Here is a 21840-nt window from a genome sequence, read left to right as displayed (position 1 = left end):
TGCTGAGGCCCAGGGAAGCAAAGTCACCCACCAAAGGTCCCACTTCAGGTAAGGGGCAGAGGCAGGATTCAAGCCCAGTCAGTCAGTAGGTTACGGCTTGATCAGGTACCCATGGGAAGAGCTGATCCTGGGTGAGGAACTGAAGACCTGTGGGTCACGGATGCTGAGAGGACCCCAGCCCCAGATGGGGTGGCTGTGGGGCTCAGGAGGCTGCTCAAGTGAGAAGCCCCTCTCTTGCCACAGATGAGCAGGGGCCTTGGAGGCAGAGACCTGGGTCACGGGAGGCAGACCCAGCCAGTGGGCAGGACCTTGCACAAGAGGGATGAGGAATTATAAATATTAGGTCTTAGCCCCCTGTTCCTGACACAGAGTCCCTAAAACCTTTGGAATTTCCTGGGTGACAGGAGTGTCATTTGTTCTAATGAGGTGACTCTTGGTGGGCTCCCAAATGGAGCTGGTTACCAGAGGAACCAAGCCATGGCTAGAAGGTTGGAGCTTTCAGCACCTTCCTACACCTTGGGGAAGGGAGAGGGGCTGGAGATTGGGTTAATATGCCTCTCTAATGGAGCCTCCATGAAACCCCTCAAAGGTGGGATTGGGGGCTTCCAGTTGGTGACCACCTGGTGGTGCTGGGAGGGTGGCATCCAGTGAGGGCACGGTGCTCTGCGCCCTCCCCACAGCTTGGCCTGTGTGCCTCTCCACCTGGCTGTTCAGCTATATCCTTTGTGATAGACTTTAAAGTAAACCGGTAAATAGAAATGTTTCCTTGAATTTTGCAAAATGTTATAGCACATTATTGAACCCAAAGAGAGGGTCATGGGAACTCTTGATTTATGTAGCCTGTCCGTCGGGAGAATGAGAAGCCCTGTCTTGCGACTGGCATCTGAATTGGGGGCAGTCTTGTGGGACTGAGCCTTTACCTATGGGGGCTGATGCCAACTCCAGGAAGATAGCATCAGAATTGAATTGAATTGTAGGACACCCAGTTGGGGTCCCCAGAGAAGTGGAGAATTGCTTGGGGCAGAAAATCCATACTTTTGGTGTCAGAGGTGTGTCAGAGTGTAGAGAAGAAATAGACTGTTTTCCTGTTTCCATTTTTCTCTCTTCTGAGGGGAACATCTTGGACATCTGTGCTGATTAGCTCTTGGCTGTTGTTCTAGGGCAGACAGCTCCCCACCATCCACACGCCAGCCCATGAAACTGACTGTAGGCTGTGGGAGCCCAGGGTCCACATCTGCGTCCCCAGTCCCTAGTTCAGAGCCTGGCACATAGCAGGTGCTCAATAAATGTTTGTCGACTGACTGCTTGGATGGATTAATGAAACCATGGCCCCCTCAGCCAGGTAGAGCTACAACCCCACTCCTAATTCTGGGAGCCCAGGCTCTGGGCTTTTCCTGCTTGTTATATTTCCTTCTCTCTGAACTTCGCTCGGAGCCTAGCCTGTGTGAGGGCCCAGGTCCTGGTTCCCGCCTCTCAGTGCCTGGCATGGAGGCCCTCACCTTAGAAGAGGCAAAGGAGAGGCCCTGGCTGGGGAAAGACGCAGGAGTGAGAGCCAAGACTCCAGCTGCTCTTCTTCCACCTTGGGTCCTATCCAAACAGAACCTGTGCCCAGGGCCCAGACAGGCCTCAAATGTGTCGCCTCCCTGGAGCTTGAGGGTCTGGCCCAGTCTAGCGTTCCCTCCAGGGCCTGGCGACAAAGCTTCTGTCTAAATTTAGCCTGTGGTCTAAGCTGGGGAGATTTACAGGACCACTTGTCCTGGGCCCAGGCTGCCAGGGACCGGAAGGGAATGGGGTGAGCTCCCTCCCTGCTTCCTCCCTCTGCTTCCCAAGGTCAGAGAAGGACTTAGCTGGGAGGAGCAGGATTCCACTCCATGTTTGCTTTCATTCAGTGGATTTCATTGAGCCTGAGCTCAGGCCCTGCCCCTTAGGGAGCACAGAGTTACAGGAAGGAGCAAGAGGAGAGGGAAGAGGAGAAGGAGGAGGCTTGGAGGGGAAGACTGGAAAAGAGGGGAAGAGGAGTGCAGAGAAGGAGGAAGAGGGAGGGGAGGAAAGGAGGAAGGAGGAGCATAGAGGAGAGGGGATGATGAGGAGGAGAGAAGAAGGGGTCAGAAAAGGGAGAGGGGGAGAATGGGGAGGAGAGAAGGAAGGAAGGGGAGGAAGAGGAGTGTGGGGGAAGGAGGTGGAGGAGACTGGGAAGAGAAAGGGGAGGAGGTGGGGGAGGAAGGAAGGATGCAGGAATGGGGAGGAGGGGGAAGAGGGGAAGAAGGTGGACATGAGGAAGGAAGGAGAGGAGGAGGCAGTCAGGCCCTGCACAGACATAGGGGGCAGTAATGGGAGCTGCGACTGGCCGAGGGGAGGGTGAGGGGTGGGGAGTCAGATGAGGGAAGTGGGTCATTGTTTTCTGGCGTGTCCAGGCAGGCTCCTTGGAAGAGGAGACTTTAGATACTCAGTTCTAACTTGTAGAGTGTTGGATGTTGAGTGAGGACCCCCACGGCCCCCTGGGCAGCTCCCAGTGGCTTTCTTGTCCCTAAGTCTGTGCTCGTCTAAGTTCGTCTTCCTAGGATGCACCACTCTTCCTTCCCAGTTCCCCTCCAGCTCCCCCGGGAGGCTTTAGGCCTCTCCTCATTCTGCTGTTCTCTCTTCTCTCTGAACGCCCATGAATCCCTCTCCCCTCAGCCCTGCTTGTCTCACCCGTGCCGAGCCCTGGGCCCTGAACTCTGACTGGAGTAGGAGGGGGAAGGGGAGGGAAGGGAGAGGTGACTTGGCCCAACATAGGGGCAGGAACTGGCCAGCAGGAGGTCCTGTAACAGGCCACTTGGCCTAAAGTTATCTCCTTAATTATCAACACATCTAATGTCCAGTTTGCATAAAAGTCACCTCTTCTGATTTGTTTGCCATCTGTCTGAATGTCCTAAAAATAACTCGACATTAAAATTAAATAACATTAAAATTAAGCTTTTGTTAAAGGAAAAGAATCAGGAGTCAGGCTGCGGGTTGGAATCCTGGCCCTGCCACGTACCAGCTGAGTGGCCCTGAGCACATGAGCTCACCTCACTTCCTCATCTGCAAAATGGGGATAGGATGGTTTTAACTTATGGGGTTGATGTGAAGCTAAAAGTAGGCGAGGTGCGTCAGTGCCCATGATAGGCCCTGTAGGGCTGCTGAGTAATATAAAATAAGCTTATTGAATAATCTGTCCCCCATGGGTTTGCAATGACTGAAAATTAGAATTTTGAGAAAGACAAACATCGCATGTTATCACTTATTTGTGGGATTTAAAATTCAAAACAATTGAACTCATGGAGATAGAGAGTAGAAGAATGGATACCAGAGGCTGAGAAGGGTAGTAGGGGATGGGCTAATGGGTACCAAAAAAAAAAAAAAATCGAATGAATAAGACGTAGTATTTCATAGTACAACAGGGTGCTGTAGTCAATAATTTAATTTACATTTAAAAATAACTAAAAGTATAATTGGATTGTCTGTAGCACAAAGGATAAATTCTTGAGGGGATAGATACCCCATTTTACATGATGTGATTTTTACACATTGCATGCCTGTATCAAAATACCTCATGTACCCCATAAATATATACACCTACTATGTACCCACAAAAATTAAAAATAAAAATTAAGGCCAGGTGCGGTGGTTCACTCCTGCAATCCCAGCACTTTGGGAGGCCGAGGTGGGTGGATCATGAGGTCAGGAGATTGAGACCATCCTGGCCAACATGGTGAAACCCAGTCTCTACTAAAAGTACAAAAAAAATTAGCTGGGTGTGGTGGCAGGTGCCTGTAATCCTAGCTACTCAGGAGGCTGAGGCAGGAGAATCGCTTGAACCCAGGAGGCGGAGGTTGCAGTGAGCCGAGATTGTGCTACTGCACTCCAGCCTGGGCAACAGAGCGAGACTTCGTCTCAAAAAAATAAAATAAAATAATTAAAATTAAAATTAAAAAAGTTAGAATTTTGGAAAAAGTGACTGTAGATAAACTGGCTATAGATAAAATGGTTTAAATTAAATGAAATAGAATATGACAGCTAAGAGGATAAAGAGTAGTCCCATAATTCTTAAAGTGCTGCAAATTTGAGACTTAGGAGGAATACAAAATTAAGTAGGCATTGCCCTCAGACAGATTAAAAAAAAATACTGAAACACCAACAAAATGGCAAAAATAGAGACTAAATTAGCTAGTGAGGCTAGAAAACGCTCAGAAGAGAGTTGAATTTTTGGGAAAAGTCATTAGCTGCTGGCAAATGGCCCTGGAGCCCCGGCTCTGCAGACCCTCAGTGTGTGTGTGTCAGGGGACACTGTGGACTCGGTCTTTGGTGTGAGCCGGACAGGTCAGGGAGGGTCCAGGGACTGCCAGGGACTTCTCTGTATTCTATTCTCTTTGTTGAGCCTTCTTGGGGCAGATGGGCCCACCAGAAGCCAGGACCTGGGGCAAGAGGTCACAGAGGCACCATCCTGAGACCCTGGGGGGTGTCTCGCTGTCCAAAGCTCCAAGGAGCTGGACTTAGCAGGGGCCGAGAGGCTCCTGCGATCTTCACAGAGTGGGAGGCAAGTGGCATTGCTGAGCCTCTTTAAACTTGTTTCCTGTCTGTGAATAAGTGGCCCCACCTTCCTGGTGTTTGAGTAAGGCGCCTAACACCACTTAACAGCTGCTAGATTACCACCTGCCTCCAGAGCAGCTTCCTGAAGGCCTCCACGGGGAATAGGGAGCACCAGGGTCAAGGCTGGGTGGGTTCCTCCAGGCCCTCTGTGTGCCCTGGGCCAGGGCATCCTCTTCACTCAAAAGCACCAGCTGGAACCCTTACAATTGCAGATCAGACCAGGCCCCTCCCCTGCTCAGAGAACTCCCCATGTCCTCAGATCCCACCAGGACCCATACAGCTCTGCAGTCTCCTACATATGTCTTTTCAGGGTTGGGGCCCTGGGGCCTTACCCCCAACTTGCTCCCCTATCCCTTCCCTTGAACTACCCATCTCCAACCCTGCTATGCTGCCCACCTCCCACCAGGCTCCCCCATCGTGTCAAGGGCCCTCATACCTGCACATGCTTCTTCTGAGCCCATTTGCTGGAACTTGTAAATACAGACTCCTTTCTTTCCTGCCACACCCCCTTCTGGGCTATAAACTCCACAAGAACAGGAACCAGATTAGCGTTCAGACCCTGGATCCTCCCCATGGGCAGTCCTCCTTAAATACTGGATGAATAACTGAGAAGCCTCCAAGGCCGGACTCTCCTGGGCTGCCTTCCCTCCCCACTGCCTGCTCCGGGTCTCATCATCTCAGGACCCAGGAAAAAGTCCCATTGCCATGAAGGCCCCGTGAGAGGAAGGCTGGGCTTTGGCATCAGAAAGGCCGAGGTTTAAGTGCTCTCCAGCTGCTTGCATGCTGAGTGGCTGTGGGTAAGTAACTAGTCTCTATCCCAGTCCGGGATCCCCGGGAGAGCTAGGGGCAGGGCCTGGGATGACCTCAAGGGAAGCTGAGACCACAGTGTTGCCCTGAGAATCCTAGGGCACCTCTGGAGCAGCCAGCAGAAGCTTCCTCCGTCTAACCAGCTTAGGCGGCTGGCAGCATGGCCCCCAGAGGGACGGGCTGAGGGGCAACACTTGCTCCAACACTTGGATCTCCTGGAAGGCACCTGTCTGGAGAACAAGTGGGAGAGGGCAAGAGAGCTCAAAGCCCAGGATGTCTTGAGGGCAGAGGGGTGGATGGTGAACCCCCTGCACAACCTTCACCCATCCCAATTGCCAGTCTGCAATGTCACTCAAAGGACTCAGCAGGTCTGGGGGCCATCTGCCTATCGGACACTGACCACAGCTCAGCATACTACCTGCCTCCCACCTCTCTCCTCCACCTGGCCAGGCCCCCAGGGAGGCAGGGACCCTCATGTCCTCATGCTGAATCTGTGGCACCTGGCACAAAAGCATGGCTGGCATTCACTGCGTGCTCACACCACACCAAGCACGATGCTGCGTGCTTTACTTGTATTACCTCAATGTTCCTCAAAACAAGCCTGTTCAGTAAGCACCGTTGTCATCCTCATTTTACTGATGAGGAAACTGAGGATTTGAGTAACCTGTCCAAGGTCACCCATGAAGCAGCAAAGCAGGGATTTGGATTGGTTTTGTTGGCAAATATCTGTTGAATTACTATTGAATGTATTATCCTCCTTATACATATAGGGACGCTAAGCCCCAGAAAATGGTCCCCAAGGCTGGTCTGTGGCAGAGTCAGGACAGTGACAGACCTCTTAGCTTCCACTCTGGCACCACTTCTCAGATTGTGAGGCCTAGGACAGGTCACCCTCCCACTCTGAGCCTCAGTTTCCCCATCCGTAAAATGGGGAGAAGGCTGGAGGTGGACCACTCCCACCAGCCTCTCCCCCACTTCTTCAGCTCTCTTTTGATGGTCGCTCTGTGTCCCTTCACCCCACCTTCCATCGGCGGCCCCTGACTCTGGACAAAGGCACGGGGTATGGCTGGATGAAGCTCAGAGTCTCGAGAAACCCTTGGAGAGGCTGGTTCTCCCAGAGCCCACTCTGTCCCCATCGCTCATGTGGTACCGGGGGCTGCCTGATTCCAGGCACTGGGAGGAAGGATGGAGACAAGGCAGCAGGGGCAGGAGGCGGCTCTCTGCGGGTCCCTGGGGGTAAGGGTCAGAACTAGGGGTGGGCTGGGGAAAGAAGTCAAGGATCCTGCAGGAGAGATGGAGGGGGGATCATGGGGGTGGGGAGAGAATGGATAGGAGACAGGGAACCTTGAAACCTGAGGTAGTCAAGTTCTGGATGCTAGGATGTCACCCCAGAACCCTCTGCTTATTCACAGGGGTCTCCCAGTCTCATCCTGGCAGGCCTCACAGTTTCATCTTCCCTCCCCCTGCCCCCTCACCCAGACACGGAATCTCCAGTTCATCATCAGACACAGGGATCCCCAATCCAGCCCAGCCACCAGGCCCTGAGACCCCGCCCCCAGCCATGAGAGCTGGGAGCTCCGCGCTCTTGGCGCCCCACCTCGGGGACTCCCACTCCCTGCACTTACTTGGAGCAGCGGTGGGAGGAGGCAGAGCAGGCAGAGGAGGAGGTGTGGGATGTAGAGGAGGCCTGGGGGCCCTGAGGGACCCCTCATGCTAGTAGTGGCTGGGGTTAGGGACTGGAGTGTGCTGCCCAGCACAGTGGCCACAGCCTGGCCAGTCCCACCCCACCCGGCCCTGGAGGGGAGGCCAAGGTAAGGCCCTGGGCACGAGGAGGTATTCTCCACCCACTTCTTCCACAGGGCAGCGGTGACCCCGCCCCACAGCCCACAGCCTCCAGGTTATTTATAGCTGGTCCCGGACAGGGACAGCTGCTGCTACCCAGCTAGCCAAGGGGCTATGTTCTCCCTCCAGCCTGCAGAGAAGGGGTTAATACTTTCTATCTGCTGCCAGCATTGCCTGGGGCTGTAGCTCCCCAGGTGGGAGAGAGGAATTGAGAAAGGGAGGAGGGGGCCTAGGCTGTGGTCCCTGCTTGAGCACAGGGTTGGGCTGCCCTGGGTCTCAGCTGAGCCAGCACTGCCTAACACCTATCTGGGGAGCTTTTAACAGGTGCTAATGCCTACTGGGATGACTGAGATGGGAGTGTGGATGCTGGGGTAAATGGTAGTACTGTATCGATGCACATCTGCCGATTCTGTTACTGTACTGGGGGTAGGTGAGAGAATGTTCTCGTTCTTGGAAAATACACATTTAGGATTAAAGGGGCACCATGTTTCTTACATACTTTCAAATGGTTCAGAAATACACTTACATAGATAGATATATAGATAGAACAAGAGAGCAGATGGGGCAAAATGTAAATTGTTGGTAAATCTGGTAAAGGGGTATATGGATATGCTTTGGATCATTCTTCCAACTTTTCTGTACATTTGAAATTCTATCAAAATAAAATGCTTTAAAAAAAAAAAAACCCAACCAACAGCAAATACAGCCATGGCAGGGCTCACCCAGAGATTCCAATGACGTAGCTTGGGATAGGGCCCAGGTGTCTGTATGTTTCAGGAAATGGCTAGGGATCCTGGTGTCAGGTGGCTGAGCAGTGCTGTTCTTGAGGGGACAGGTTTAACCTGGGGCTGGGTCAGGGCTCATGAGAGGAGGTCTGTTCTTCCGGAGCCTCAGAAGCCTCCTTAGGAGCTGTTCCTGACAAGTGGGCCTGGTGCAGGGGGTTTAAAAGCTTAAGCCAAAGTTGCACATTGCTTGTTGTTAGGATCTGAGGGGAAAGCATGTGAGGAATGTGATTAGTGGGGCACCAAGCTTTCTCGTGGAGACGCAGGCAGGGTGGAGAGAGACCTTGGAAAACTCAGTCCCAATTTAAGTAACTCAGACACTCTGTGCTCCTTCTAGTCTCCCTATCTAAGACATGGGACGCTTTTCTGTCCTTGAGTGCCTCCTCCCTACCCTCAGCCTCTTCCTCCAGGCAGCCTTCCTGGCTGTTCCAGCTCCCACCTCCCTCTCCTGTGAAATCTCGCAGGTCTGAGTCTGAAGCCCTGCCTCACTGGTGTGGACTGTTCTCCAAGCTCTGTGAGGATAAGGATGAATGTGGATGTGCCCCAATCTTCCTCTCCTTGTTTTTTCTTCCCCCTTCCCTCCTCTTTTGTACAGAGCTTAGTCTCAGTGGTACAGGGAAATCTTTACAGGAAAAGTGGAGGAAGAATTGACCAGATTCCTCATTTATTTGAAGGTGGCAGAGTGAAAACCCTATCCCAAGTCCTGGGGCAGGATTTGGCTTTCCCAGACCCAGCCAGATGGGCTTGGTCAGAGAGGGCTCCTTGTAGAAGGTGGATACCTCCTACAAAACATCATAAGCTGGGCAGGACTTTGAGGGCTGTGCAGACTCTGAAAGATGGCTGGGACAGTTCCCTTCAGCAGCCTTCAGCTGGAGGTCTCCAGGGGCCAGCCTAATAGCAGGCACCGAGAGCAGAGGCCAGCCTCAGAGTGTGCAGGGACACGGGAAGGAGAGGCATGGGGAACCCATGAGACCTGGCATCCATAACTGATGGGAGGTGGGACATGGCACAGGTGCTGGGCCAGCTCGGGGGAGTGAGAGGGCACTTCCTGGGAAGGTACTGCAGGAGCACCTTGAAGGGTTTAAACAGATGGAGGAAGGGGAGACCCTTACTGCAAATGGGGAAGTCTCCTGAGCAGAAGCAGGGAGCAAGGTCTTATGCAGCTGGGAGCCTGGCTGGGTGGGGCAAGCTGGAGGGAAGCCAGATTCTCTGCAGCTTTAGGAGGGTCCGGGTAACAGTAGGCACTGTGGTGCTTAGCCCAGGTTCCTCTCTGGGTGGGGTGTTCTGGGTGCCTGTCTTATCTCGGGCTGCTGTAGCAGAGTACCATACCCTGGGTGGCCTTAACAACAGACATTGATTTCTCTCTATTCTGGAGGCGGTGACATCCAAGATCAGGGTGCCAGCATGGTCAGGTTCTGATGAGGCCCTCTCTTGGGTTTGCAGGTGGCTGCCTTCTTGCTGTTTCCTCACATGCAGAGACATTGGACTCTTGTCTCTTCCTCTTCTTCTAAAGGCACTAATTCCATCATGGGGGTTCCTCCCTCATGACCTCACCTAACCCTAAACCCTAATTACCTCCCAAATAGCATCACATTAGGGGTTAAAGCTTCAACTCAAGAATCTGGGGGGCACACACATTCAATCCATGGCAGTGCCATTCCCCTGGCTTTCCTTGTGCTTCTAAATAGGTCCCCTTTCACAACGTAGAACTTTCTTAGAACTCTCCTGGGGCAATGAGAACCACTTTTTGCACAAAGTACCCAGGAATTTATATCCTCCCAACCCCCTGAGGGCATCCTTAGCATTGACTGATTGTTGTTCCTTTGCCTGGAGGTGGAAGGAACTCTGAAGTGTAATGGACATTCTAGAACTCCTTGTGGAACCAGGCAGAGGCCGGGACTCTGCCTGGGATCTTTTCCATTCTCTGTCCTGCCTTGCCTCGTCTCTTACTTTCTTTATGCATCCCTGCAAAGGAATCCTCACCTTTGGGGAACCCCATGTAAGGGAGCCTAAATGGTCAAAGAAGTCTGGACTTGATCCCTCTAAATGGAAGGTGTTAACAACAAACAACAACAATAAAAAAACAAAAAACTTGAACTTCCGGGGTTTCCTCTAGACAGTCTTTCACTTTCTGAGGCTGCTGGTGGTAGAAGAAACCCTGCCTAGCAACGTGATCTGAGCAGGTTAACAACAACATTGTCATTTATAAGCTTGGTGTTACTAAGGGTAGATTCAGGGTGGAGAGGAGGCTTTATGTTTTTGAAAATGCCTTCATGGGCCTTTTTGGTGTTGAAAGACAAACTCAGCGTGATCTAAAAGAGAAGTGTGTGGAAAGAGACCTAACTAGCTTTGTAAAGCAAAGCTATTGAAATGACTAGATTGAGCACAGCATTCCAAGATGGAGAAGGTGTAGAAGGGGTAGGAGCTGAGCTCTAGAAAGGAGGAGGAAAAAGAAGAGGAGACACGGACTGGGGGCCCAGGCCAGGTCCAAGCATGGATGAACTGGGAGCTTCCCTATGGTGGTGAATTGTCAATGAATGTTATGCCTCATCTTCAGAAAAGTCTACAAAACACAACAGCCTGTGCCAGCAGTGAAGGAGGAGGTGCTGGGGCATGTTGGATACAGGGTTAGGAGATGTGAGAGGTTGCAGGAAGCGGGAGCTGAACTGGACGTTTCTTTGTTTTGTCCCAAGATGGTACTGTCCTTCTGAGAAATTCTCCATCCTCTACTCCAACGCTGCTCAGCCTTTTTTTTCCCATTATTATTTACAAGGAGGCTTTTTAGATATTTATTTTCCTGATTGCCCTCCCTCCTACCATGAAATTTTAATACCACAGACATACTGTATGTGTGTCATGTACTTGCCTCTTTGGAGGGCCACAGACCATTCTCATATCAGATGGTTCTGCCCCCTAAGAACTGATTTTGTTCCCTTAGGAGCAAAGAACAGGCATGCTCTTCTCCAGCCATGTGATCTGGCTAGCAGCCAGCCACTGCGGATTGGCCGAATGCTATTGACCAAGCTGGACAATGAGAGTGTCTCACCCCGCTGACCATGGTTGGTTGGTGCAGGAATGGACAGCTCATCTGAAATTACCCAGTCATAGCCCTCCTCTGGGATTTTTATTTTTATTTTTTGAGACAGGGTCTTATGCTGTCACCTAGGCTGGAGTACGGTGGCATGATCATGGCTCACTATAGCCTCTACCTTCCAGGGTCAAGTGATCTTCACACCTCAGCCTCCTGAGTAGCTGGAACTGCAGGCGTAGGCCACCATGCTCAGCTAATTTTTAAAACGTTTTTTGTAGACACAGAGTCTCACTATGTTACCTAGGCTGGTCTCGAACTCCTGGGCTCCAGCGATCCTCCCATCTTGGCCTCCCAAAGTGCTGGGATTACAGGTATGAGCCACCTTGCTCAGCTGGAATTTTTAAACTTTGCTCCAAAGAGAGAGCCTATTCCTTTCTCGTGAAGAACCAGAGATGCCAAGTGTAGTGGGTTAATCGAGAGCCAAGCCAAGAGCATGGGCAGAGAAGAGAGGAGGAGAGAAGGGCCTGGTAGCCTTTAAGGCTTCAATTCCAGTTGGACCTGAGGCCAGCCTTGCCCCTGCCTCCAGTAAGGGAGCTTTCTAATATACCTTGCTTTATGTTTAAAATTTGTTTCTGTTGCTCACTACCCCTGGAATTCTGACCAACACAGAAGCGTTCAGGAATTGAACAGGAGTAGACTTTAGAGTAAAAAGTGACCAGGAAAATGCAAGGCACCCCACCCACTTGCCTGGGAGCCAGCACTGTTGCAGGGAGCCTAGACCTTCTGTAAATCTAATAGGATGGGGTGGCTGGGTCGTTGTATGTGGTTGTGAAAGGAAACGGTGACTTTCAAAGGCTGGAGGACTTAGGGACACATGTGTCCCTGAGCAGGGGAGGGGCAGGGGAGGGTCGGCATTCTAGAAGGTTTTTGCTCAGGCAGCAGGGTAGTCTTGGGTTGGAGGTGGCAAGCCTGGAGTTAAGAAGTCAGTGTGGGCAAATGCAGCAGCCCAGGCAGGAAGGGATGAGCTGGTCCTTGCAGTCCAAGGAGGAGTCTAAGGAAAGGCAGCACCTGTCGAGAAAGGGACCTCTGCCCTGCCTTTGGGGCCACCACAGGGACCCCATCTCTGCCTGTGACTAAGACTGCTCAGACCCAGTGCCATAGGAGATGATGTGCCTTGGGTCCCGCAGAGGGAGTTCCCGGCTCCATGCCGACCTTGTGGCCAGGTGACATTCCCCAGGTTTCTAATGCTGTCTCCTTAATTTAGCTGTGGTCACACCAATTTAGCCTCAGGCTGCAGACTCTGCTCTTGCCATGCAATTTCAGAACACAATTTTCAGCATTGTTGAAAGAACAGACATTGATTTGGGCCAGTTTTAATTTTCGTTTTTACCCCATGGGTTCCATGGGATGTTACTTTGATTCCATTCTCTTTTTTGCCTCCCAAATCCCAGTTCAGGAAGGCCAGGGCAGAGCAGGAGTGACGATGCAGTTCTGTTGTCACTGGTCTCTAAAGAAAAACAGGTCACATTTGATTAATAGAGATTAAGTCAGCTCTGGTGGAGCTTCTACCTGCTCATGAACGAGCCCTGAACTTTGTGCCTGAGAACAGCTGTGGAGCCCGTGTTTTCCGGAATAGTCCAGGCTCCGGTGCCCAGTGGCATCAGGCCTGGCTCTGTTTGTCCTGTCTGTGGTTTCACAGCTGTGCCCTGTCCCGTGTGCAGGCTCCTCCCAGGAGCAGGCGCCATGGGCTGTCCTGGGCAGAAACCCGTGGAGGGGATCCCAGGTGGCGCAGGGAGGCTGAGGCTGCCCTGGAGGGCTTGGCCTGTGCCAGAGTCTGGGCTCCACCCCATGGAGCCTGTCCCTGCCCTTGCTCCTGCTCCAGCGTCTTTTGTGGCCCACGAGATGCCTAACTTGCTCCCTCCACTCTTTCCCCCTTGGTTCTCCTGCCTGTAAAACAAAATAATACCTGTCATGGGTGGCCATTGTGAGGACCATGTGAGGACCTGTGTGGACAAACTCTGCCCATAAATGTGAGAGGTTGCCGTTATTGTTATTTTGTTTCAAAGTCAACGAACACTGAAGGCCTACTATGTGCAAGACCCTGTGCAAGGCCTGACCGTGGGTGCTTAGAAAAAAGTAGGTTATTAGATGTCAAGTGAACGAATGGACAGGGAGGACCCCGGGAGCCTCAGGGCAAGCGGTGTGGAGTGGTCAAGGGCAGGGTCACACTGTGGGCAGGCTCTGGATGCCATTACCTATGCCTGCCTTTCCTGGACCCCTGCAAGAACACTGGGCCGGGAGGCAGGAGACAGTGTTTGGTTTGAACTTAACACAATTTTATTTATTCAGCAACTATTAAGTGCAGGAGACAGGGAGAGAAGACACAGTGGTTGCCCCAGCTTGTTGGGGGAGACAACAAGTAAACAGGCAAGGCCTATGGGTGGAGGAGTAAGCATCACCAACCCATGCATCCCACCAGTGGGGCCAGGGAAGGCGGCTTAAGGAATGAGGGGACCTCAGCTGAGTGAGGCTGGAGGTGTCGACAGCAAATGAGCAAGAACAAGGCAGGCCCACAGACCAGCAGGTGGTTTGTATGGGTGGCATCTGTCACAGATGGGTGCCTGAGGGGATGTTTTAGCTAGTTTGGGCTGTGGAACAATATCATAGACTCAGCGGCTTATAAACAATAGGACTTTCTTTCTCACAGTTCTGGAGGCTGGCAAGTGCAAGATCAAGGTGCTGGCAGGTGGTGTCTGGTGTGGAACTACTTCCTGGCCTCCAGATGGCCATCTTCTCCTCATAGCCTCACAGGGCAGAGACAGAGCAAGCTCTCCCATCCCTTTATATAAGGACAAGAATCCCATCATGAAGGGTCTGCCCTCCTGACTAGTCACCTCTCAGAAGCCACATTTCCTAAGACCATCACAATGGGGGTTAGGGTTTCAGCATTTGGCTTTGGGGTACGGGAGTGGGACATAAACATTCAGTCCATTACAGGGGGACTACTAGGGTGAGGCAGGGCCATGGGCAGAGCTCAGGCCTGGGGCATGTGGGCTGGGTAAGGCAGCCTTTGGAGGTTTCCACTATGGGAGTGACAAGGGCTGGAACGTGGGAAAAATAGGGTGGAGGATGGCTTGGCTGGGACACACCCAGAGGCAGGGAGATCAGGCGGGGGACTCTGCAGGGAAGTGGTGGTGGCCTGAGTCCTGGTCCAGATGCTGCTACCCAGAGAACACTGGAGCCAGAAGGGACCTTGACAGTCACTCAATTCATGCTTCCATCTCACAAGTGGAGAAACCAAGGCCCCATGAGGCCTGGGACCTGGCATTTTAAGGAAGGCCATCCCCAGGAAGGCTTCTTCCCCAGCCACTTAGCTGGCCCTCTCCCCAACCTCTTTCTGCCTGCTCAGTGAGACAAAGCAATGACACATGTCTCTTCCTCTTGTTCTGGGCCACGCTGCCTCTACTGCAGGATGACGTTGTGGGGCCTTGAGCTTGGGGCTCCCCAGAGGGCAAGAGCCTGAGACAGCAGGTCAATAAAAGGTGAGTGGTCCACGGGATTGGCAGATCCTGGACTCAGCCCTTCACTGGGCAAATGTCAGACCCGGTGGCTGGGCAGCTTGGGGGCATTTCCACCTGAATGTGGGGACAAGGCCACCGGCCAGTGGCATCAGACTGGCAAGGAGAGGAGGTGGCCTTTTGTAATGGAGTCACCCGTGTCCAGAACAGCTGTCCTCCCCTTGGGCCATGGGAGGACAAAGGAGTAAGCCAGAGGAAACCAGAGCCGAATGCCACATTGACTTCAGAGTGCTCTCCTGGTGGCTGGCGGGGCTACATGGGGTAGTGTGAGAATGAAGCCAGCGGCCTGCAAGGTTTGTCCTCTGCCTAGTTCACTTGGCCTGGAGCCTGAACTGGGAGGGAGGATTCCAGTCCGGCTATATGACTTACTGGCTGTGAGCCCTTGGAGAAAAGGGATTCATTGTTTGGACCTCAAGTTTCTCATCTGTGAAATGGAATCGTCTCCATGGCTGAGCTGCGTTACATTGCCCCTGGGTCATGTTTACGTTCTTAGGGGTCCAGCCTCCCTGCCAGGGGTTCCCTGGTCTCTGCTTGGCTACTCCCTGGGCTGGGGCTGATGGCCTCTCCGGCAGGCACTCTGATCATCATCATAGCCTGCCGGTGAGTGGCCTGAGCTAGCCTGTCAGTAGAGAAGGGTGGGATCCACTTCCTTCCACTCTGATCTCTTCTCCACGGCCCTCAGTTATTCCTGGAATTAGACAGAGCCCTGAAAAAATGCGAAGTAGGGGACGTGGAAGTATGACAGCTGCAACTAGCACCTCCTGGCTCACCCCTCCCACCTTCCCAAGATACACCAAAGTTATCAATAATGCTGAAGGCTAGAAATAAGCCAGAAGCAAGGGGAGATGTTTAACTAATTGAAGCCCAAAGAAAGAAGGGAAACAGAACAACACTGAAGCCACTGTTTGCCCTGCCTTCCATCTGGGGAAAGGAGGAAAGCCGTGTTCCTACTGTGTGAGGAACTGCATTCTCTTTGGCCTCCCTCATCCATATCTCTTACCATGTGGTGACAGCTGTCCTTTGAGATTTAACTCAAGTTGCTGTGAGCACGCTATCCTGCCTCCCTGAGGGGGTTCAGTGACCTCCATGGGCATGTATGTGTTCCAGGGAGCTCAAGTTCTCATGGCCCCCTCCAGTCAGAGTCCCAGCTTCTTTTTTTTTTTTTTTTTTTTTTTGAGACAGGGTCTCTTGCTCTTGTGCCCAGGCTGAAGTGCAGTGGCACAATCATAGATCACTGCAGCCTCCACTTCCCAGGATCAAGCAATTCTCCCACCTCAGTCTCCCAAGTAGCTGGGACCAACCATGCCCAGGTTTTTTTTTTTTTGTAGATAAGGGGTCTCACTATGTTGCCCAGGCTGGTCTCGAACTCCCAGACTCTGATTTCTTCTGTGGGCCCAGCTCTGTGCCAGCTCTGATCAGGAAATATGGGAAGAGGAGACCCAGGCCCATCCATGAAGATGAGATGGGGGAAGGAAGAGAAGCAGAGGAAAAATCCAGCCTCATTCTCGGGAGGCTGATGTACCCACAGTCAGGGAACAGCCTAGGCTGGGTGTGAGCTGGAGGCTGTGAGATTGTGCAGGAGGGATGGGAGGTCACGGGGGCTGGAACCCGCGGCACAGGATCCCAGGGGAATCACAGGATGGAAACGACTGGGTGGTGGAGAAAAGGGAAAAAAACTCATTCCCATTGCTTTACGCTCTGGGAAGGCCATCGCAATGCTATTCTAAGAAGGAAGCATATTTAATGGGAAAGTTAAATCCCACACCCATCTAAACCCTTGACTTCTGCATTTCCAAATACAGGGCTTGGTGAGTTACCTGAAACTGTATTAATAACAGCTAATGCATACGTAGCCTTGGTCCCTGGTAGGCATAATTCTAATTCTTTCACTTGTACCCTATAAATGTATATAATCCCTATATAAGACCATATTATTATCTGTGTTTTAGGGATGAAGAAACTGAAGCACAGAGAGCTGAGGTCATGGGCCCAAGGTCACAGCACTAATAATAAGCAGTGGATCTAGGAGTTGACCCAGCAGTCTGGGTCAGGAGTCCACGCTCTTAACTACTGTGCTATGGTGCCCTTCTGTGGGAAGGGCCACCCAACACCTGCAGGTCCTTAGAAATACCTCTTTTGTTTTCCCAGGGCTTGCTATGAAATGAGAGTATCACTCTCCCATCCCCCGCCCCTAGTCCTCCTGCTGAATTTCAGAGCCCATCTAGCCATCAACTACCCGCCCCTCTGCTGCTCTTACCAGGAGGCTGTTTGTGAAGGCAAAATTGGAATTTTTGAGTACAATTTTCTTTCTCTTTCTCTTTCCTTAAGAAATACAGTTCTCTCAAACTGAGCACCAGAGCTATTGATTCAGCAATAATAGAAAGTATTTGTGTGGAGAACCACGCCTCCTTGAACAATCTGCTAATGTTCTCGTTGGCAGGTATATAGAATATTGACAAAGGAAATTCAGGTTGTCCTGAATTTCCCCCAGCTTCTCAAGAAGAAGGGGAAATTAGTTTTTGAACATGGCGTAAATACCATCACAGGTGTCCCCAGATATTGATTCTTTGCAGTGTCTTTTATTATATGCACACAGTAGGAGCTCAGTAGGAATTGACTAAAGCCAGATTGCCTGGTGAGAATTCTGTCTGCTGCGCTCTAGCTGTGTGACCTTGGGCGAGTGACTTCCATTCTCTGGGTCAAAATTCCCTTTGTAAAGTGGAGCTGATAATAATTTCATGGTACCTACCTCTTTGGATCATGGGGAACTACGTGTATGAATCTAGGCCCAGTGGTTAAATCAGCACCTGGCCCATCGTACACCCTCAGTCAAGACTAGCTGCTACTGTGACAGGCTTCAAGTGGAAAAGTGAGTGCAAAATATGGCTTGGATGGAAGAGGTCACCCTGGCCACCTTGCTCCTGATTATTGGCACCAGAAGTGACTTTGATCTTTTACAGATATTTGCACTGTTGATGAAAATCCAGCAAGAGTTGGCAAATTAATATTGTATACAAAAATAGAGAATTTTGCAAGTAACTTTAGATAACATCTAACTTGATTTCCTTCATTTTAGATGTGCAAAATGAGGCCCAGAGAGGGGAAGGGCTTGCTCAGGCTTCTACAGTTGGTCCCTGTCAGAGCTGGGACTTAAGTCCCTCCAGGGAAGAGGCTACACTGCTTCTCCAGGTTCATTTCTTTATCCATGGCTGTGACCAAATAAAAGATTTGAAGGTCAGAGAATCAACATACTGCCTTTGGGAAAAGAAATCACAGCTCAAGTTGGCATGTTTGGTGCTGAGGTACCAGCATACACTGCTAGGGAGGGACGGCAGCCATCAGTTTAACAACCAGGCCTCTAAGCCATGTGACTAGTTAACCAGGGAATTCTTTTTTTTTAATTATTATTTTTTGAGATGGAATTTCACTCTTATTGGCCAGGCTGGAGTGCAATGGCGCAATCTCGGCTCACGGCAACCTCTGCCTCCCGGGTTCAAGCGATTTTCCTTCCTCGGTCTCCTGAGTGGGACTACAGGCATGCGCCACCACGCCTGGCTAATTTTGTATTTGTAGTAGAGACGGGGTTTCCTCATGTTAGTCAGGCTGGTCTCGAACTCCCGATCTCTGGTGATCCGCCCACCTCGACCTCCCAAAGTACTGGGATTACAGGCATGAGCACTGCACCCAGCCAACCAGGGGATTCCTTCTGAGAAGTTCTCACCATGATTTTCATCCTGGTCATTGATGACTGAGCCCATCGGTCAGTTCTGATCATTAGAACCATGATGATGACATTGCAGGAGCCAGAGATGCTTTTCTACCCAGTTCTCAGGGAGGGTGAGTGACACCCTGAGAAATATTATTTGTATCTTAGCTACTTAGTGGTAGATTTAAAACCAGAACCCAGAACTGCTAACTTCCCAACTAGGAATCTAACTGCAACAAAAGAGTACCTCTTTAAGCAAGTCTTCTGACAGTGATTTTCTGCATTGCAGTGTCTTTATTTTTTATTTTTTGAGACAGAATCTTGCTCGTCACTCAGGCTGGAGTGCAGTGATGCGATCTTGGCTCACTGCAACCTCCGCCTCACAGGTTCAAGCGATTCTCATGCTTCAGGCACCCAAATAGCTGGGACTAGAGGCATGAACCACCATTACTGACTAATTTTTATATTTTTAGTGGAGATGGGGTTTTACCATGTTGGCCAGTCTGGTCTTGAACTGCTGGCCTCAAGTGATCCACCTACCTCGGCCTCCCAAAGTGCTGGGATTACAGGCATGAGCTACTGTGCCTGGCCAGTGTTTTTTTTAAATATTTCAGAAAATCCCCCAACTCTGGCCCTTATAAAGACAAACCCCATAGACACAGGGAAGAGGATTTGATGCCCATCTAGATTTGAGGCTGTAGATATATAGAGAGAGGCAAGAGATTACTCCCCTGGAGAAAGCTAGATTAAGCTGTTGGTCATCTTTGACTTGTGACCGGCTCTGAGATTACAGAAGGTCTAACCTAGGACTACTCAAAAGAGGGTGCTCCTAGATGCTGCCATTGTGAAATTTTGGCCACTAGCCTTCAAGAAGTACAGAAATTGAGAGTGTTTAGAAACTTTTATGGCAAGTGATAGAGTAGTTTTGTGCTTGCTGAATCTAATAAGAACAATGTGAACATACATTTTGTAGATCTTTATGGTTTGTTTCATTTTTTTTCTGAAGATCTGTTTTTGTTGTATTTCTCAGAAATATTCATCCACCATTGATTGACAATAATGAATGAAAATTCTGGCCCTTCACCTTAGGTGAGGTTTGAGAAGCTCTGCTGTCTAGGTCTCTTCTCCAGAGATTCTGAGGCAGTTGGTCAAGGATGCAGGCTGAGCAGCTGCTGGGGTCAGGGCTACCCAGGTGATTCCACTGTGCAGCCAGGATTGAGAAACTCTGCCATCCCAGATCAGCAGCAGCGGCATCACCCAGGAAACGTGCTAGAAATGCAAACTCTAGGGTCCACCTCAGAGTCACTGAATCAGAAGTTCTGGGGGTGGCGGAGCAGCAATCTGTGTTTTAAAAGTCCTCAAGTTTATTCTAATGCAAGCTGGCATTTGAGAACTATTGCCCTAGACTAAGTTCCTGTCTCCCAGCATTGCTGTGGGTCTGGCCTGACAGGCAGAGATGTGCACATACTGATCCAGTGAACATCTAGAACTGAAGCACAAACATGCCCTCCAGCTGCTCAGAACCTTTCCCCTCCCTATACCAGTGTACCACCCACGATTCCGCCTGAAGAGCAGGGCAGAAATCTCTTTATATCCCTGAAGATGATCTCTTTCTTCTTTCTTCTCTCTGATGAGAAATCCAGCATTACCTATTTTTTACTTCTTCATAACTCACTCATTCATTTACTGAATCATTTGTTGAACCAAAGATTCTTGAGTTCTCTGTGTATGCAGGTGTGATGTGGGTCTGAGATACAGAGTTGAAGGAAAGATGTAGGTAGAAAAGATAGGTGCAGGGAGTAAGGGGATTTGATTGGCACCTGACTGGTCCTGGTTCTGGCCCTCCTTCCTATGAGTAAGTCACAGCCCTGTTCTTATCTATAAAATGGGTGAAGTTTGGACTAGATGAACCCTTAGAGTCCTTCCATCTGTAATGACCTGGGCCTCCAAAGGAGGGCTAGTGGCTGAGGCACAGCACTAGGCCCATAGCAAGTTCTCAATCATCATTGGAGGAGTCAATGGACGGATGGGTGCAAAATGGTTGGATGTTATGAGGACAAGCATAAAGTCTTTCTGGGGGCAGAACAAGTCGTGTGTGTGTGTGTGTGTGTGTGTGTGTATGTGTGTGTGTGTGTGTGTGTGCGTGCTCCTGAGCTGTGAGCAATGGTGACCCGTCAAGTCCTGCATCACTGCTGTCCTGGGTCCTGGCTGCCTAGCTTCACAGGCAGAGCAAGTAGGACATCCCAGCAACCTAAGCAATCAGAGCATGGGGGCGGCTAGGGGCAGGGCAAACTCTCCAAGGTTGCCCAATCCCATTTCCTGTATGAGCCAGAGGCTCCCTATGCAGCTCCCCAACAGCAGAGCACCCTGCTTAGGCTTGTACAGGTCCTCCTCATCAGCTACTCAGATCCCACCAGCATTTTGTTGGGGGAATGGTTCTCCTCCAGGCTGCCTTCCCTAACTGCACCAGCCCTCAGTAATCTCCCAGCTCTGTGCTCCTATAGCCCCCGAAGTCTTGCTCTCCAGCCCTTGCTCTCTCCCTAGCCTGGACTCTTCTCAGCTGCCCCCACTATCTTGGAAGCTCCATGGACATTCATAAATACTTACTTCGAGAATTATTTTTAATAACATAAGAAATACATAAAGACATTATCATTATTAAAAAATAGAAATAAGACAAATGTCCCCCTTGGCCCTCCCAAAACCATCTGTCTCCCCTGAGAAGACTTCTTATCAGTTTCCTGAGTTTCTTTCCACACTTAAAATTTTGCATTCACATTTGAATTTTTGTATTTTCATTTGTTGTGAGGCTGTTGACACAAATATTATACTGTATGGATGCTCTTTTCACTTCACAATGTGTCTTAGAGACCTGTCCAAGCCAGTAGTTTTGTGCTATATATCACCTGTGTGTCATCTATATGTTACCTATGTTATGGCATAAATATGGCATAAAATACCATTTATGTTAACGGCTGCCTTTTGTACCAGAGCAAGGATACATGCCCTTATTAGTGGAGGTGTGGTACATTTTCAGTTTCACAGTGATGAACTCTGCTGCAGAGAACATTTTTCATGTGCCCCCTTGTGTAACATATGTAAACATTTCTCCAAGTTGTAAACTCAGAAATGGAATTGCTGAATTGGAGGCTATGCACACTTTGTATTTCAATAATGCTGCTAAACTACCCTTCAAATTGCTTGCCTCCCAGCACCTGAGGCCCCCAATACGTCCCACCCCAGTCTATAACAACCCTCAATCTTCATTTTGCCAATCTGATAAGCAGGAAGGTGAATCTCATTCTTGCTTTAATTGGCATGTCTCTGCTTACTCATGAGGTAGAGCATATTTTCATATTGGCCATTGGTAGAGGAACTGCTTGTGGAATAAATTAGGTACTTAGTAAAGACACTGATAAGGGAGGAGAAGAGTGGTGTGGCTCTGGGCAGGTTGTCTGTTAGGTTCCAGATCACAGACCTAGT

At 50.5% G+C, this 21840-nt stretch overlaps 1 protein-coding gene across 1 annotated transcript in view; it reads right to left on the bottom strand.

Moving 5' to 3' along the window:
• Positions 1-7130, bottom strand: part of CRHR2 (corticotropin releasing hormone receptor 2) — a 48117-nt gene extending 40987 nt beyond the window's left edge. The window contains exon 1 of the mRNA XM_058445958.1: positions 7031-7130. Coding sequence (XP_058301941.1) covers positions 7031-7130 — 100 coding nt within the window. The remainder of the gene's footprint in view (positions 1-7030) is intronic.
• Between the last annotated feature and the right edge of the window lie 14710 nt (positions 7131-21840).

This window comes from Hylobates moloch, unplaced genomic scaffold, assembly GCF_009828535.3.
Source record: "Hylobates moloch isolate HMO894 unplaced genomic scaffold, HMol_V3 SCAFFOLD_1, whole genome shotgun sequence".
Taxonomy (NCBI): domain Eukaryota; kingdom Metazoa; phylum Chordata; class Mammalia; order Primates; family Hylobatidae; genus Hylobates; species Hylobates moloch.
This window is presented reverse-complemented; position numbering and strand designations above follow the sequence as displayed.